The 17,177-nt window shown below is 47.3% G+C and overlaps 1 protein-coding gene across 4 annotated transcripts in view; it reads left to right on the forward strand.

The window, feature by feature from the left end:
• Nucleotides 1–17,177, forward strand: part of Kcnq1 (potassium voltage-gated channel subfamily Q member 1) — a 332,940-nt gene that overhangs the window by 167,557 nt on the left and 148,206 nt on the right. For all 4 annotated transcript variants that reach the window (XM_039092702.2, XM_039092705.2, NM_032073.2 and 1 more), the window contains one exon: nt 1,343–1,463. In XM_039092702.2, the coding sequence (XP_038948630.1) occupies nt 1,343–1,463 (121 nt within the window). The remainder of the gene's footprint in view (nt 1–1,342; nt 1,464–17,177) is intronic.

Consider the following 17,177-nt stretch of genomic DNA (forward strand, 5'->3'; position numbering starts at 1 on the left):
TTGATGGATTATTAAATTTTGGAACAAGAGGATATAAAATTGGGTAATTAGGAGGTCAGTGGGGAAGGATCTGGGAGGAGAAATGGTGAATATGATCAAAGTTCATTGATCATATTCTCAAGACCTAATAACAGTCAAAAACCTCAGTTTTTAATCAATGTTTGAAAGGCCAAGCAAAATTGAAGAGGAAGAATAATTGGCTACAACTTGACAGAACTTATTAATATACCCAAAGACATGCCACTTCACCTGCCCAGTGTGTCAGCAACTTTTAACAATAAAGATGGATGTTACATCACTGCTGATTATCATAAAACTACAAGACTGAATGTCCATGAAATATGGGATGAGTAAGTTAGCTGTGGCAGATCTAAACTGTGGGCTCATGCGCTGCTAAAACGATCATAACTGCATTGTGAAGAAAAGAATGTCACAGAACAATATGAAAAACTGACAAGAGCAGAAGTTTGTACAAGCTTATAGCATCTGTGCTACCCATGATGAGAGAAGTCAGGCAAGAGCCAGGGACCCGGCCGGCAGATGATCCCTATAATTGAGGACAACTGTGAACTTTTCAATATTCCATTTATCAGAAGTACTTAATACTTCTACATTAAACACTTTAAGGGAGAAGTGAGTTGAGAGCAAACACTAGTAAGCTGGAAACACTGTGAAGACTGATATGGATCAGTCTCCCAAGCTATGGAAGTGAGCTAATCGGACAGTTTAGAGGCCTTCCTCAAAGAGCACCTGGTTAATATGGCATCATGGCTGGATCGAGGAATTGAGCTTGTGATTCCTGATAGGCAGAGGTACTAGCACCCCCTGTTGCCTGGCCAAGTGGTCTGTCGGGGTGTGTGTGTGTGTGTGTGTGTGTGTGTGTGTGTGTGTGTGTGTGTGTGTGTGTGTGTGAATAGCACAGTCCTGGGGATCAGTGCTTGCATTTGTTCTTGGCACAAATGTTTTGTGTGAAGCTGCTGAGAGGCCCAGAACCTAGCATAAGGGCAGGACCTCACTCAGTTTTGGAACTCAGCCCCAGGGCAGTTAGCAAACTGGGGGGGGAATGTACCGGCCTTTATGATTTAGTCTGGGAGGCTGAGGCCCTGGGGTCCTGGGGACCAATCTGAATGTCCATTCACTATTCCACTCAGTGTAAACCAACCTGACGGGAAAGGCTGAAACTTCTAAACTCTGTCTTCACCCTTAACCTGATCTCGAGAGCTCACAGGTTTATCCCATAGCAATCACAGGTTGGGGTGGGCATTTGAATCCAGTTCTGGAGCCCCTTCATGATCAAGTTTCTACTGAAGCCTAATGAGCTGTCCCCACACCTTCTTCACAGTAAGGAAGAGCCCTACACTGCTGGAAGTAAGCACACCCCATTTCTTGAGAACAAACAGCTTTGCTGAGGACCTGGACCTGGAAGGGGAGACCCTGCTGACCCCCATCACCCATGTGTCACAGTGAGTGTCCATTTGCCCACAACAGCTGGGGCTCAAGGGAAGTGCCCTGGCATGGGGCAAAGCTCATCCTCTTGCTGGAACCCAGTCTTATTTACCCAGTACCCAGAACTCACTGCCTATCTTTAAGAACCTGGGGACACTGGCTGCTGGGGCTGGCCTCAGGGCTCAGGCAGGAGAGAAGAGCAGAGGCTTTCCCACCGAATCTGGAAACACGATCCTCTTGTTTTGACTTATGGAAAACCAGACTGATCATTTTCCACTTGTTTGCATGCTTGGAGCGTCTGAGAAAATTGGGTTTTTTTTCCCCCTTCCCTAAACCCCTCCCCCACTCCTTCAAGAGAGTCAACTTTATTTTTTAGCATTTCCCCGTGGAACTTTGGCTAAAGCCATGGGGCAGATGCCGGGTGCTGCCTGCCAGTTGCCAGTACTGTCCTCAGGGGCTCCTTCAGGTGGAGGAAATAGCTGATTTTCTACGCCTTCCAGTTGGCCTTCCCCTGAGGCACAGCTGGCCTGGGACACATGCCCACCCTTTTCCCCCCATTTGGGCCCCCATCATGGCATCACCAGGCCAATCCCCAGTACCCAGCCATGCTGTGATTTCTCTGCAACATGTGACTCAAATGTTCCTGCCAAAGCCCAGTAGAGGCAGCAATGTGTTGGGGGCAGGTCTGACCACTGCTCCACTGGGTACTCCCCTGGAAAAGTATCTTTGTGTCAGGATGTTAATACTACACTCTTAGCTCTCCTGGGTTTCATATACTGGCACTCTTTCATTCTTTCTACTAAAATTCATGCCCTTAGCCCTGTGTGCATGGTCATAATGCGTCTGGCCTATGCCTAGATTTCAGGCTTGACTTTGCAATAACTGAAGAAATTGGGACTCACAGTGCTGAGGGCTTCTTAAGTAACCAGATAGCCAAGTTGAGGCCACCCTGGGAGAAGGCGGCCTTGTCAAAGGAATGATTATGATCAATCACGCCATGCCCACTATCTTCCCAAGCCACCCAAATTCAAAAGGAGGTTAGCAGTATCTCAGATTGTAATATGTAGAGTATTCATGGGTTCAGAGAGAAGCAGAGGTTACTCTCCCTCCTAAGACAGTCTTACAGGCTGGCTGCATTAGCAGGCAGGAACAGAGGTGTGAGCAGGAGTCCAGACAGGCTAGGCAGGTATAGGCTGGCGACAGTGGGTAGAAAAATAGCTTAAACTGTGGTTAAGTCTCTCCATCAAGTCCAGGGCAGAGACAACTAAAATGTAAACACTGGTGTCTTGTGGCTGGTGTACTATGCGATATGCCAGTGCCTGCTTAGGAATAGGGACAGTAAGTAGCACCATGGCAACCATAACAGGCCCCAGGGAATTGCCTAAGCCTGGAAAGGCCTCTCAGACTTCTTATCCCCTCTGATCACTCACCTCTCTTGGTACCCATTCTGTTTTATTCTTCTGGCCATGGAGCAACTTCCAAGCACAAAAGCAGCTACATCAAGACAGAGTAGTACTCTCAACAAACCACCTACCCAGATGGACAAAAGAATCCTCTGGCTACTGTGGTTTCCTGAAGGAAAGCACCAACAGGGTCCTAAGGAAGGGTGGAAACTGGTGATCCCATAGTTCAGTCCATAGCTGCCCTAGAACCACCCCTTTGGGGGCAAAAGGCCATCTGTGCTGGTATTCATATACTCAGAACTCCTGGAGCCATTTACTGTCTATCTGTTCCAGAAGCATCCCTAAGCCAATAAGACAACAATGCTCAGAGAACTAGGCCAATTCCTATCTCCACTCTGAGGTAACAGAGCCCCAGAGACATGAATGATGCTTTCTTGGCTGCTATAGGCCTAGTGTGTCACCATCTTTTCAGGTATCGTAGCTCTTCTCAGGCCAGCACTCCTGGAGCCTGAGTAGGTGGACAGTCTTTATCCAGTCAAGTCTCCACCCAAGAACACACCAATTTATTCCAAATGCAGCAGCTGGGGATGAACCAACCTAGGAAGGTGGGAAGGTAGGAAAGGAGGAGCCCATGGTGATGCTGAGTTAAAAAACCTCAGGTGGAGATAGAGAGATCACAGGCTTGAGCAAAAAATATGATCTGGTCAAAGCAGAGTTGGGGTCAGGGTTGAGGCATCAAAGAATCCAGACACCCACATCCATAGAAGTCTAGTGCCATCCTTGCTGGAAGTCCTAGCAAAGAGGATAACCACAGGCCTGGTCTGTGTCTGGGTCCTAGAACCCTATGTGCTCCCAGGACTGCTGGCCTTACCGAGACCCCTCCCCATTCTAGGGGAGCACATAGGCCATCGTGGGTACTGTGTAAGGGGCCCACGTGCCCACACCAGGGCTGCATTCCTTTGCCTCTTACACAGTCAGCCTGTTGATTGATGTCTGTAATTAAGCTAGGCTCCAGCAGCTCAGGGATGCAGCATGGCTCCTGTGAGCAACTGGCCCTAAGAAGCCACACTGAAAAAAAGAGGCACACGCCCTGGTACGTGTCTATCAGGGACAGAGATGTGTACTAGGGTCTTGCAGGGGGCAGAGTGGGTGGGAAGCAGTTGCAGAAAAACAGATCCATTTTTCTTCAGCATTTTACTGATGTTAAATGTATTACCATGCTGGGCCAGTTCCAGAATTCAAATTAAAAGCATAAATAAAGACACATTTTGTTTCCATCTCAAGCTCTCCCCGCCCAGGGGCCCTAGGGAGGTGAGGTCACTCTATCCTTGATTATGGGAAGGTCCCTGGGGCTGGGTGAAGCTCCTCTTTTCAGAGCCTGTTGGCCACTGATAGTTTAGGGACAGAGAGGCCATGGTGCAGGCCTATTGAAAACCAGAGAGCTGCTGGTAAACGGGGAAGGGTGCTAAGAAGACAATATAGCTTCTCTGACCCCAGCTCAAAAGACACGCATCAGCAGCTCCTCATGTAAGCCCCAGTCCTCATCCAGCTCTGGGCAGCTGGGCCTCAGCCTTGCATACATATTTTAGTCAGATGCTGTCTTCCTGGTTCTAACATCATTGGAAGGGAGCCCTGTACTCCTCAAGCTCCCTCAACGTAAATGTCCTACTCAAAGCCTTGCTCCAGGCTTCTGAGGACCAAGTATGAAATAGAGACCTACTGCCATGAGAGATGGCCGTATCTTTACAGCTAATAGGGTAAAAGTCTCCAGGATTCTGCTTACTGGGGTTAACTGGCAAGGGCTCACGTGTATCCCACCAGCTGGAATGCCCTTATTGGTCCTGTAGCCATCAGAGTTGCGCACATCTTTGCAGTGTCTACTCAGTCCTCCTTCTCCCCAGGAATGCCTCGCGCATCCTTGAGGCTATCATCAACGCTCCCTGATCCTATCCTGGGTCAGGCAGGAAGCAGAGGCTGTTCATGGTCACTCCTTTTCCAGCACTCCCCAAAATCCCAGCATTACAGAACCCCGAGACTGTAGTCCTACTCTGATGCAGAAAGCACACCCTTAGCTTTGCCTGAGGTGAAACAAGGTCTCCATGTACCTCCCACAGGTGTTGAGACATAGGGCCCAGGACATGAGCACCTATAGCTCAAAGCTAAAGAAGTATGTCTGGGTTTGGCTTCAGTGAGCTTCTCCGGCAGCCACTTCACCCCAACCTCCCTCTGATGAACCAATCAGAACTTGTCTGGAACCTTTGCCTTATCTATCCACTGCACAAGCATATCCAAGACGAACATCTCCAAAGGCCAAGCCTACCATACGTGCAGCAGCCTATAGCTCAGCCTGGTTCTGCCTTGCGGTTTCCCTGAGGGTTGCTTCCAAGAGGTTGGTTCCTGAGCCCTCTGACTTTTTTGTTGTGACATTTTCAACTGGAAGTCTCAGCATTTATTTACTAACCAGGCTGTCTTCCCACTCTGGGATGACATTCAGGGGCCACTGAGTTCACCAAGATGGGTGGAGGAAATGTGTAGAGGACAGAGGGAAAGTAAGAATACAGGCTAGGGCATTGCAAGAATCCCACCAGGTGCCCACAAGCACCTCCCGGGCGAGCATGTGCTTGCCGGGCCTCTTGTGACATGACAGCTTCAAAAATCTTTGAGCAAAACCAGCCCCGCGTGCGTTAATTAGAATTTCCATGTCTTCAACTTTCTCCTGGACCCTGCAGAATCTCACGCCAAGACGTTCGAGTTTCTCTTTTCCAGGGAGGCCCGCTGTGGCCTGGCTTTCATCCACATCACTACTAATGTCTCCTGAATTCTGCATTTGTCAGCGAGGCTGGGGCCAGCCTATGCCTTCTGAAAAGGGGGGCACTAGTGGACCAGGGGGCTAGCTCTTCTGAAGGGACAGCTCTGCCTGGGATGTTCAGGGCCTGGAGACAATCAGGGTCTGCTGTGGCACCTCAGTGAGCACCCATTTCTCTTACTTGGCTTCTCAACCTGCAAGTGATGAGGGGAGAAGACAGAGGGGCCATGTTGGGGGCAGTGTCCAGGAGGAAAGGGAAGGGGGTTTGTCAAGAACAGATGAGACCAGATTTGTCTTTCCAGACTAGTGTCCTGTGTTCTGTGAACCTTCAGACCACCTCTGTCTGCACAAGGTGCCAGAGAAGCCCCATGGGAGCCCTCCCAGGAGGGCTGTGCAAGGCTGTATGAGTCACAGGATCCCTGTCAGAGCCCCACAAGGCCCCGGCCAGGCTCAAACCCGTCTCTGAAATGCACGGGGGATTAAATGTTCTCCTAATTAAATTAAGAGCGAGGCGGAGTGGCTCAGTGGGAAAGAGAGGGACTGGGAATCGAATGCCCTCAACCTGGCTCCCAGCCCACACTGCCCCAGCTACAGGCAGCCCCCAGTGCCCCCTAACCTTCCCTAGTTTCACTTCTTCCCTTTGAGCACATGAAGAGGGACGCAGCAACCTCCTAGAATTGTTCTAAGGGAGAGGCCAGGGAGAGTAGTGTGCCAGCACATACTACGTTGGTGATACCATAAAGAAAGGTACTCTGAATAACAGAGAAAGCCCCCAAACGTATCTCCCGTGTGCTTTGCCTAGAGCTGGAAGTAGAAACTGAGTTACAGGAGCTGCTGGTAGTCTGGTCAGGATACTGGAGTAATACAACCTTTTAAATAAGGTGGTGGCCGGGCGGCAAGCCCAGTCCCTCTGTGTTGTCCCCCCACCCCCCGAGCTGAGGACCGAACCCAGGGCCTTGCGCTTGCTAGGCAAGTGCTCTACCACTGAGCTAAATCCCCAACCCCCCCTCTGTGTTCTTAGTTGTGTCTCTAGTAAAGCTCAGAAAACACTGCCTTCTGCAGGGCACTGTGTTATAAATTTACATACAGTAGAAAGGGAATGTACCAAAAGACTACAGTACACAAATTTCCAGTGCAAACTTAATACATTCTCCCTACCTGAGAGCCAAGCATCCCAAGAAAACAATGGAATCCCCAGAAAGTCCTCGGGATCCCCTTTCATATTACGGTCACGCCAAGAACAACCATAAGCTCACCTTCTAGCAACAACAGCCATCTTTGCCTGTGTTTGACATCTACATGGCTAGATCACACAGCACACACATCCGTGTATCTGGCCACCTTCATTTGCTATGATGTCTGAGAACCCCCTGTGAGGCTGCGGAAAGCTGTAGCCTCAAGAGCCTTTTGCTCTCTGGTACTCTGCTCTGTGCGGCCTGTGATTTGCTCATTCATTCATTCTACCCATGGCCATTGGGTAGCTCTTGGTAGTGAGTTACTAAGAATAGTCTACACATGTGTTTGGTGAAGGTTATAGCCATCTCTGCTCATTGTATCCCTAGGATAGAAGTGCTGGGACACTGAGGGACCGGCTGTTTCCCATGGCAGTCACCCCAACTTTTACCCCTGCTTGGTAGCATGTGAATATTCCACTTTTTCCACATTCTCACACACACTTGGAATTTTTTCACTGTTTCCTTTTTAGCCATCCTGGTTTCTAGTGGCATCAAACGGTGTCTGTAATTTTCAGTAAGCTAAGCCCCATTCTATACTCTCATTTCACAACATCCATCGTTCTCTATAAGACATCTATATCTTACACTGAGGGCTGTTCTTCTTCAGGCACAATTTTATCTATGTCCTGGGTGTTCTAAGTGTGAGTCATTTGTCAGATACACAGATACGTGTATTGTAAATACTGCCCCCCTTGTGGGCTGTCTTGCCCCGTCTCTTGGTGTCTTTTGATGAACAGAAGGTCTTAATTTTAACATGGTCCAGTTAATCAAACATTTCCTCTCTGGCTGGCGCTGTTTATGTCCTGCTTAAGAAACTTTGACTACTCCAAGGTCATAAAGATATTCTGGTTTGTTCTAAAGCTTCAAAAGCTCACCTTTCACATGTAGATCTACGGTCCATCTGGAATCGATTTCTGTGTCCTTTGTGAGGTCAAGGTCAAGATAAGCTTTTTCCTCCACGTGGACATCCAGTCTAATACAGCGCCATCCTTCTCCCAGTGCCCTGCTGTATCAGCATTACTATAAATCAGCTCCCTGTTGGCATGTGGCTCATTTCTGGACTCTCCTCTGTTCAACTGCTTGGCTTTCGGGTTGTTCTCTTTGACCAGTGTTACCCTTTCATTATCATTACTGTTTACAGGTAGGATCTGAGGGCTGGGGTATGCAGGCTCCCACAGTTCTACCTCACGGCTGGCTCTGCTGGCTCTGTAAGGCCTTTGCTTCAACATATACATGTCAGCTTCTGTGAAAATGTCCTCTGTGATGGACCTCTAGATGGGCATGGGAGAAGGCGGAGCTCTACCCTATGAGGGCTCTGAGGAATAATGGCCTGACTGATTAGTCCTCCAGCTAGTTCAATCACCTTTCTTTCCTCTTACTGCATCTGTGGTTTTCTGCATACGCAGATGGTTTGGAGTGGGCTCACAATAACTAAGAACAGTGTCTTCCTGGAAACCCTGGGAAGCTTGCGTTTGCTGTGAGCTCACAATGGCTAAGGTCCCTGTCTTTCAGGAAACCCTAGCAGGCTTAGGTCATCCAATCCTGCTCACAGGACCCTACATCAGTTTTCTTAATGTCTATGAGTTACAGTTCTCCTTGTGTATTAACACATTGGGAATGTATCTTCCTATGTTGCTATATAAATTTCAATAAGTGGGGACAGGTATTCGGCCATATACCTAATTTGGAGAACTACTTGAGAAATGTTAGAACAATATAAAGTGTTCCTTTGTGACTGGAGACTCCATAAGGTTGTTGCTTGTTTGACATGACAGTTTTAAAATCTGCCAGGTAATGATTTTTCCATGGGAAACAAATGGGTCAGGCTGCATCCTAAGTGCTGTCATAAAGATAAAATTAGAGACTTAAAAGTACGGAGTTCCTGGATGATGTGGAGTGTGGTAGCAGAGGGGAAGGCTACAGATCCTGACTAAAGCCTGGAGTAGCTGGAACGGGGGCTTGTGGGCTGTTTTGACTCGTGCTAATAGAGGTATGAGCTGGGGACTAGCACCCATAATTTGTCTGAGGAAGTCAGAGGACGTGCCTTTGGCAGTTATAGGTGCCCCTGTGTGCTTCGATCATTTGGTCCCGTCAACATTGGGCTGACTCAAGCACCTACCTTCGCACAGACTAAGGAGAGGGGAGGGGTAAGCTTTATAACCTGCCTTCCTTTGCCCCTGCAAGTGATAGGAAGCAGGCTCTCTATTGGAAAGATAAACCCAAATGTAGCCACAGTATCCACAAACTGGCTTTCAGTGCTAAGAATGAGCTAGTCTGTGCTCCACTTCCGGTGCTAGAGTTCGTAATGGCGTAGTTAGCTGACACACGTAACATATGTCCGTGTAAGTTGAAGAACTCTTAGTGGGTCAGTCTTCAGCTTCACAGAAGGGAAAGCTAAAGTTTCATGAAGGGCAGAAACTTTCTACTATCATAGAAGAAATACTGGCAGAACCAGGCTCATTCAGGGACACACTGTCACCGGGGAAGCCTGCATCTCCTTTGGTGAAGGTCAGGTTGAAGTCCTGAGAGTGGTAAGCTGGCACTGAAGCAGTAATACGTGAGAGTCTATGACCATTGTGAACAGTCCATGGTGGGTTTGGGCACTGGTCATTCTCATCACTTTCTCCATGAGAATTCTGTAAATTCAGACTCTTAAGTGTATAACTGACCCTGCCACATGACGAAGCCAGGAACCTTCACTGGCCTCCAAGCTACTCTGGGCATCTCTAGATCTCACAGACTAGGAACTAGGATGCACTTTCCTCCTAAGCTTCTCATGGCGCCCCCAAGCCTGACTCAGCATTTGTGCCTGTATTTGTATCCTTTTTAGGATAGTTCAGGTATCCTTGGCAGAAGCCACACCTAAGATACATCTCCTTGGCAATAACAGGCTAGAAGAGGTCTGACTATAAGCCCATGGCTGGATCCATGGGAGACCTGGGTGGCATCTTGGAAACATGAAAGAGGAAAAGAAATAAAAGATAGGAGGAGTAGATAGGGGCCCAGTCTGAGCCTCTACTCGGCCAAGCATCTTCAGCTCTATAACCCTGACCTCACCATCTGCTTGCATAAGCTGCCTATGTAACCTCTCCACACATGTGGCTATAGCCCCAGAAGTCCAGAGACAATTGCCGCCCCCCCCCCAGCCTCTTCTACTTTGGGGTCATTAGAGCAACTTAGAAGGGAGAAATCCAAAGGTGCTAAGAGGGATTATTACTGGGGAGGGGTGCAATTCAAGATGTTATCAGAGAGAAATTTTATTCTACCTGTCTTCTCTCTGAGAACTCTGGCTATAAACCCTCATATAAAATCAGACGTAAGTATAACTCTGTCCTAACAGTGGCTTGTGGTACCCTACTGAGAGCTGAGGCAGAAATGAGGCTGAATTTACAAAGTAGTAAGGAGGTATTTGTGTGGTGGGGTAGTAGGCATGTAAGAGGAGTAAAAGGCAAGGCTTAAACAATGAAGAGCTCTCCACAAACACATACCCACTCTCAGGCAGGATTCTTACCTAAAGAATCCACCTATCCTGATTTAGGGCCTAAATTTGCTGCCCCAAGAGAACCAGGTTCATTGAGGTAGGTAGCACTAAGCAGCTGTCCTCTGCGCCCCACCATTAACTCTTGGGCAGCTGGTCTCTGAACAGGATGTGAAAATGGTAGGTGAAGGTCATATAGGGACTTAAAGTGCTCACTTGTTCTGGGCCTGTCCCCTTGCCCTGGCCTTGTCTGTACTTAGGTCATATGTGTGAGCCAACGCCCTGTCCTCTGCTCCAAGATCATCTTCTCTTGCCTAATTCTCCCTCTTGCGTCTTCTGGAGGTAGGCAGGATTTTATTTCCCTCAGGTTTGTATATGGAGTTTGTTTGTTTGTTTGTTTGTTTGTTTCTAGAGGCAGGGTTTCTCCATGTAGCCTTGGCTGTCCTGGAACTCACTCTGTAGAGCAGGCTGGTTCTCTGAAACCTGCCTGCCTCTGCCTCCTGGTAGACTAAAGGCTAGGATTAAAGGAATATGCCACCACCACCCAGCCTGGATTTGTTAAATTAAATTGACAATCTGCTAATCTGAAACACTGAAAAGGTCTTTTTAAGAAAACTGAAACCTAACCCTGTGAACTCTACAAGCTGGGGGTGTGGGCTCCAGGTGCAGGTGCCTGGGAGCCGAGGGGGGTGTGGGGGTGTGGGTGGGGGGGTGGGGGTGGGGTGCATCGATGACCTTCAGTAGGGCACTACTTGACAAAAGGCTCCAGACGTCCCTCTGGGGATGCGATTTAGCAGTTGGAGCGCTAGCCTATCATCTATGAAGCCCCGGGTTTGACCCCCAGCACTGCAAACTAGGTCTAGTTGTACACATCTGAAATCCTAGCACTCGGGAGCTGCAGGCACGAAGATCATAAGTTCAAAGTCATCCTCAGTTACTTTGTGAGTTTGAGAACAGATGATAGCCTGAGCTACATGAGATCTGTCTCAAACAGATATTCTTCCCTAGGGTTCCCCATGCTCCATGATACCTGGCTTTTCTTTACCAGACTGTCTGCTCAATGGGCAATGGCTCCATCAAAGTACCTCAAAGTATCTGCCTGGGTTTGGGTCACAGCATCCCTGGAGATGTCATGCAATGGGAAGACAAGAGAATGAGAGTCCACCACAGATACAAGAGTATAAGGCAACATAATGGCAGGACCAGAGCCAGAAAGCAGGCCCAATTCTTACCTCTATGTTCTGTTTTCCTGGTGGGACCTATCTCCTCTCTGTATGGAGTTCTGCAGTCACCTCCAGTAGGTCTGGATCAAATGGCTGCATTCCTGCTAGCTACCTGGGGCATGTTTTAAGTACCACAGTCAAAACCTAGGACTGGAATAGGAAGATCTTTCCATGACGATAAGGGCAAGTCCACTGCAGGCTCTGCCAGGAAGAAGCTGGTAGAGTTGGGGGATGATGCAGATACTTAAAGATGAACTCTGGGATTGGCCAAGGAAAGAGAGTAAAGCTGGCCGGTAAAGTCATAACACTTCACAGAACACCCAGAAAACCCTGGTGGACAACACTATTTTTGACCAAGCAAGATCATCAGACTGCCCTAGGTATCAGGACTTTGCTGAGCATAGAACCACCATAGTCACACTCATTCATTCTGATCACTGCAGGAGGGTCTCCACATGTTCCTCCATGGCTGGACAAGTAGAAATCCCAGTAACTTAGGCTTAGGACCAGCCAGTCTACCTTGTCACTGCTGATCACTACTGTGACTCATTATCAAAACTGTGTCAACATTTATAAATGTACAACTCCTGGGGATGCGGATCCTAGGGCTTGGAAGGCTTAGGTAGGGATAGAGATCCCTGATATGTTGGAAAGTTCTAGTAGTGAAGGGCTTCAGAACCCAAACAGCATTTTCAGACCCAAGAATGGTACAGGCAGAAGTAGGCTAGGATTTCCTGGAAGCAAGCACAGGGAGGTGTGAAAGCTTAGTCCTAGGGGCTGCTAGACAGAGAAAAAAGAGAAAAGTCTCTGACTGGAGTGAGAACAGACATTGGGGAGGACCCCTCTTTTGCCTTTAAGCTGTTTGGGGCTTGCAGTGTGACCTTCATTTTCACTGTTGGCTGTTTCATGAGGACATGCGTTAGGTCTCCCCACTGGTGGGAAGGGAGGAGTGGGAGCTGGTTTGTGGGGCCACCCAGGGTGGGCTCAGGAAGGGAAGGAATGTGACTGAGGCTGGGTGGGGCTAGGGAGAGCACAGCCAGTTGTTGGTTTTTCTTGGGGCCCAGAAAGATTTGAACGGACACGGAAGCCCCTCTCTCCCAGCCCCAGCGCACACACTAGCATCTTTCTTCGTCAGATGGCTGTTGGAGCTGGAGACCAAGGATACCCTCTGGAAATCTGAATTCCATTCACTTTTGGCAAAGAACAGCTTCCTGCTTAGGGAAGGTGTGTGCATGTGTGTACTCACAACCACAGAAACTGGTAGAGGGGAGAGACACGTGGGTGGATGGCTGTTTGAAAAGATAGTAAGATGGCTCTAGTGTCTCCAGGCACTAGATGGCACTTGCAAAGCTTGTCTCTAGGATTAGGCAAATATCTCCAGGGAATGAATTAGAAACGTGCAGTCTGTGTTGCCTTTGAAATAAGCTCTGACTTAAAACCATCACAGGGGAACATGCCTTTGAATTGGAAAGCCAGAACTTTTTTGCAAAATAATTCAAAAAGTTTGTTGAACCTTAAACCTTTCCTGATGACTCCTTCCTTCTGAACTTCACTCGTTAAAAGTTGCTATGATCCCAGCCCCATGCCAGACCAGCTTCCTGGAAACTCTCGCCAACTGCTGGCCTTTGGAAAGGCTTGTCACCCTAATAGCTGTATTTAAAAAAAAAAAAAAAAAGCACTGGGCACCTTGGCTGCAGGATCTGAAAAGTCCTTTGTGTTAGCTCCAGCTGCAGTTTTTCCAGGCCTCCCTTCTGGGGCTGACTGGAGCTGTTTCTCTCCGTTTCCTCTTATACTGGCGGGTACTCGGCTGGCCTCTTCCCGCCCAACTTCTCTGCCAGAGCCCAGGTGGGCAACAGGGATGCCAAGGGCAGAGTCCTAGACAAGCCTAGCATGGGCATGTCCCAAGTAGGCAGGTCTGGGGGTGGACTCACAGCTTCTTCTTCCCCAACCACAGGGACTCAGTAGGGAGAAGTGAGGACTCCTCTTGGGTCAACACTGTGTCATTTCCACAGAACAGACAGGGCCAAACCAGCTCCAGAGCAGACCTGTTTCAATAGTGAAGATAACTCGGCCCTCCCCAATGCAGAGTCTTGGCAATATGAAAACGTGGTTGTAGAATGGGGATCTAAGTTAAATTTTAAAATAAGTTTGTTTGGAAAACATTCAGTTAGATCAATAGAGACACAAATGAACTGAAAGATGAACCGTTGTCGTTCTTCATTCATCAAATTAGAGATAACCTGACATGGAGGAAAGTTACATAAAAACTTCAATATTTAATGAGGCACAATAGAACACACCGTTCTCATTTTCTCTCAGAATCACTCCACTCAAAATTCTGTAATGACAAGACTTGTGTAGCAGTCTCACTTCACAGGAGTGCCCGCCTGTGTAGTGGGGACCAGGGCACCCTTCAGCAGAGGGTTGCTGGCTCTCCTGGAGCCTGCCCAGAGCCTGCCCTGACTCTGGCTTCGCCATTGCCTTTCAAAACCGTCTTTGTGCTAGAGCAGCCCCTGCTCCAGAGTGACATGAACCAGAGACTCCCAGCTCCACACAGGCATGCTGTCCACACAGCATGCAGACTGTGGCTGCCTGCGGCCACTCCCAATCTGGAATTACACCTGCTATGTTCAAACAAGGCTTTTGTAAAGTATTAATGTTGTGCTAAAAAGGCAAACATCGCAGTAAAATGCACTGCACATCAGAGCAAACCTCTTATACTAGTATTACTTTTTTAAAAAAAAACACAAATGCACCACACATCCTTGTGTGTACATGCACAGATCAAACAATGATAAATCAGGGTACAAAAGGGACTATGGTAAAGAAGAAAAAAAAACTAAGGGTCTCCTACCCCAACCCTAATTCCCAAGTTTCCTTTCCTAAATGTTTTCAGTCCTGCCAGGTCTTCCCAGGGACTTTGTATACACAAGAACCCATGTCTCTGTGTATCCTTTTGTCATGGGTGGCACACAGTCTTGTGTACTTGTCCTTGTGTCTCGTGCACAGGTAGGTGCCGTAGTCTTGCCTTGTTATAATGAGTTGCAACTGAGTAGCAGTTTTACTTATGGATGCACATTCAAGTGAGCAGGTGACAGTGCTGTTTTTCTCGTGGCTGGGATTCCAGTATGTTGTAAGGGGGATGTGGCCTTTGCTCTGGGCCAGGCTTTTTCCAGACAGAACGTGCTCACTGTTCTGCTCAGGCTGTGAGCTGATGTCTTCCTGGAATCAGCCCCATTTCTTCTAGTGAATGGAACACGTGAACTCAACAGGGCCTGGCAAAGTCATGTAGGGGATGGTGCAGGATTAGAAATACCAAACTAGGTGTTAAGAAGCCACCTTCCCATAGGCCAATTTAAGAAATGAGTGGGACTCAGGCTCTCTTCCAAAGGATAGTTTATGAAAGGAGTGAACATTCCCAAGGGGGCTACTATACGATGCAGAAATCTGGAAGTACACAGTGACCAGGGACTGAGACACAAGTCCCAGAGGTTAAGCTGAATGTGCAGGTTTAGCATGGGCACTCTGCACCAATGGACATGAATTCATAGATAGAGCTTTACTCAGACAAGCAGCAAAGATTCTTTCTACTAACAGCTGCACAGGCTCCGATTGTGCCATGATTTATGGAACAAGTCCCCTATTGATGAATGTATAGAGCAGCTAAAAATAGTGATTATCTATTCAAGTGTATTCACTTATGAACCGACCACTTATGAAATTAGTTCCCTCTGAAATTGCTCTCCCCATTGAACATGGCTGGTCCTCCCCATCCATGTTACCCCTGCTGGCACCTCTGTTGACTGAGCTGCTCCTAGGCTGCTCTTGTCCACCAAATGACATTAAGCACACACAAAGCAAATCACTTATGAGGAGAAACTATAAATCTCCTAGAAGAATCCATCAAGTTGGAAAGAGATCTCCTGATGAATTTCTCCGTGGAAAAAAATCAGACAGTTAGACCAGTTATCTACAGAAAAGAAGAACCCAGGCTAATTCTAGATAAGCATTTTAAGGGAGAGTTGGTGAGGTCATGGAAGATTCAGGGCAGTCCCTCCCCAAATTAGCCAGGCCCTGCCATACTTCTGCAACGATGGTAACTGCATAACGCTTTACAAAATAAATGAACTGTTTTCAGTTTGTCAGTCAGTTTTCTAAGATAAGTATGTATCTGCAGACATTTCTGTTGCATATTCATAACTTACCATTTTTTTCAAGATAACCTGCCAATCATCTGCTTATCACAGTATATTGACTTTTATTTTAAATGGATTCACTTTAAGATGTCACTTCAGTCTATTTCAAATGGATTTGAAATATTTCTTCACCTTTAGGTAGATATGCCTAACAGACACTGCCGTCTATACTATTGTAAATGCTGCCCAAATACACCTGTTTCCCTAGATTTTGACAATAGGCCTATTTTAATTTGAAAGACTAAATAAAACATAGTATGCTATGGCTCTGGTTTTCTTTTATCTAGGGGGTCCATGGGGGTGGGGGTGGGGAGAACACATGTGCTATGCATGTGTCCATGATGACATGGGTGCCGAGATCCTAACTCGGGCCCTCATGCTTGCATGCCAAGCCCTCTGGCTCACTGAGCCATCTCTCCCCCATGAGGTTTTATCGTTTTAAAATATTTAATGGTTTTGGTCCTATTTTTTGAAAGCCTACCCACCCCTTTTTGAAGGCCATCTCTTCATAGCCTTTAGACTTTTCAAATGACTTCATGTAAAATGTCTACAGCACATACATACATACATTAAAAACACTTTTTACCTCAGTTTCTTGGATATTTTAGCCTTTTTTTTTTTTGGCAGCTGTTGAAGAATCAAGGTTTTTGGGTTGGGGGGTTGTTGATGTTGTTGTTGTTGTTGTGTTTACAAAGTCTGTTCTTTCAGTCTTTGGTTATTTGGGGGTTTGTATCAGATGAAAATAAGCTCCTGGCGAGACTATTTTAGTAAGTAAGGCCTCCCATGCTTTACGTTTATAGTATTTGTTTATCTGGACTTGCAATAGTTAAAAGGCCCGATGGCAGGAAGTGTTCGTTCACAATGTATCCAACTAGTGAGTGGCTCACAGGCCGGCCTAGGCGCTAAGCACATCTATGGCTATGACTGACACACAGTCTTAACTCCTGACTTAGTCCTCCCTAGCCAATCATGTCAGGGACCATGAGAACTGATTCTTAGAGGCGCACTCATCAGGCAACATCCAAAGGGTATGTTGTGGCCGGACACAGGAGCCATCTGGGTAAAGCATATCTAATCATGCTTTAGGGGCCATCTTAAGAAAACGTATCACATTAGGAGAGAACAAGAGAAAAATGTGTAATTCAAGGCAAGGGTTTAGAAGAACTACAATAAAGTTTTGAGTATGAGTATAGTTCAGCCCACTTAGGAAGACCCTGGGTTTGGTCCCCAGAAACTGCCCTTCCCTCAAAAAAAAAAAATCATAATCTTAACATAGAGCCCAGCCTCTTCCCTATACATGTCACTAAAGAGGGGGACACCAGAAAGCGCTATTATATTTGTATATAATCTATACAAATAAAAATGGCTCCACAGCATGATCTGCAAAGCA

Source organism: Rattus norvegicus, chromosome 1 (assembly GCF_036323735.1).
Source record: "Rattus norvegicus strain BN/NHsdMcwi chromosome 1, GRCr8, whole genome shotgun sequence".
NCBI lineage: Eukaryota > Metazoa > Chordata > Mammalia > Rodentia > Muridae > Rattus > Rattus norvegicus.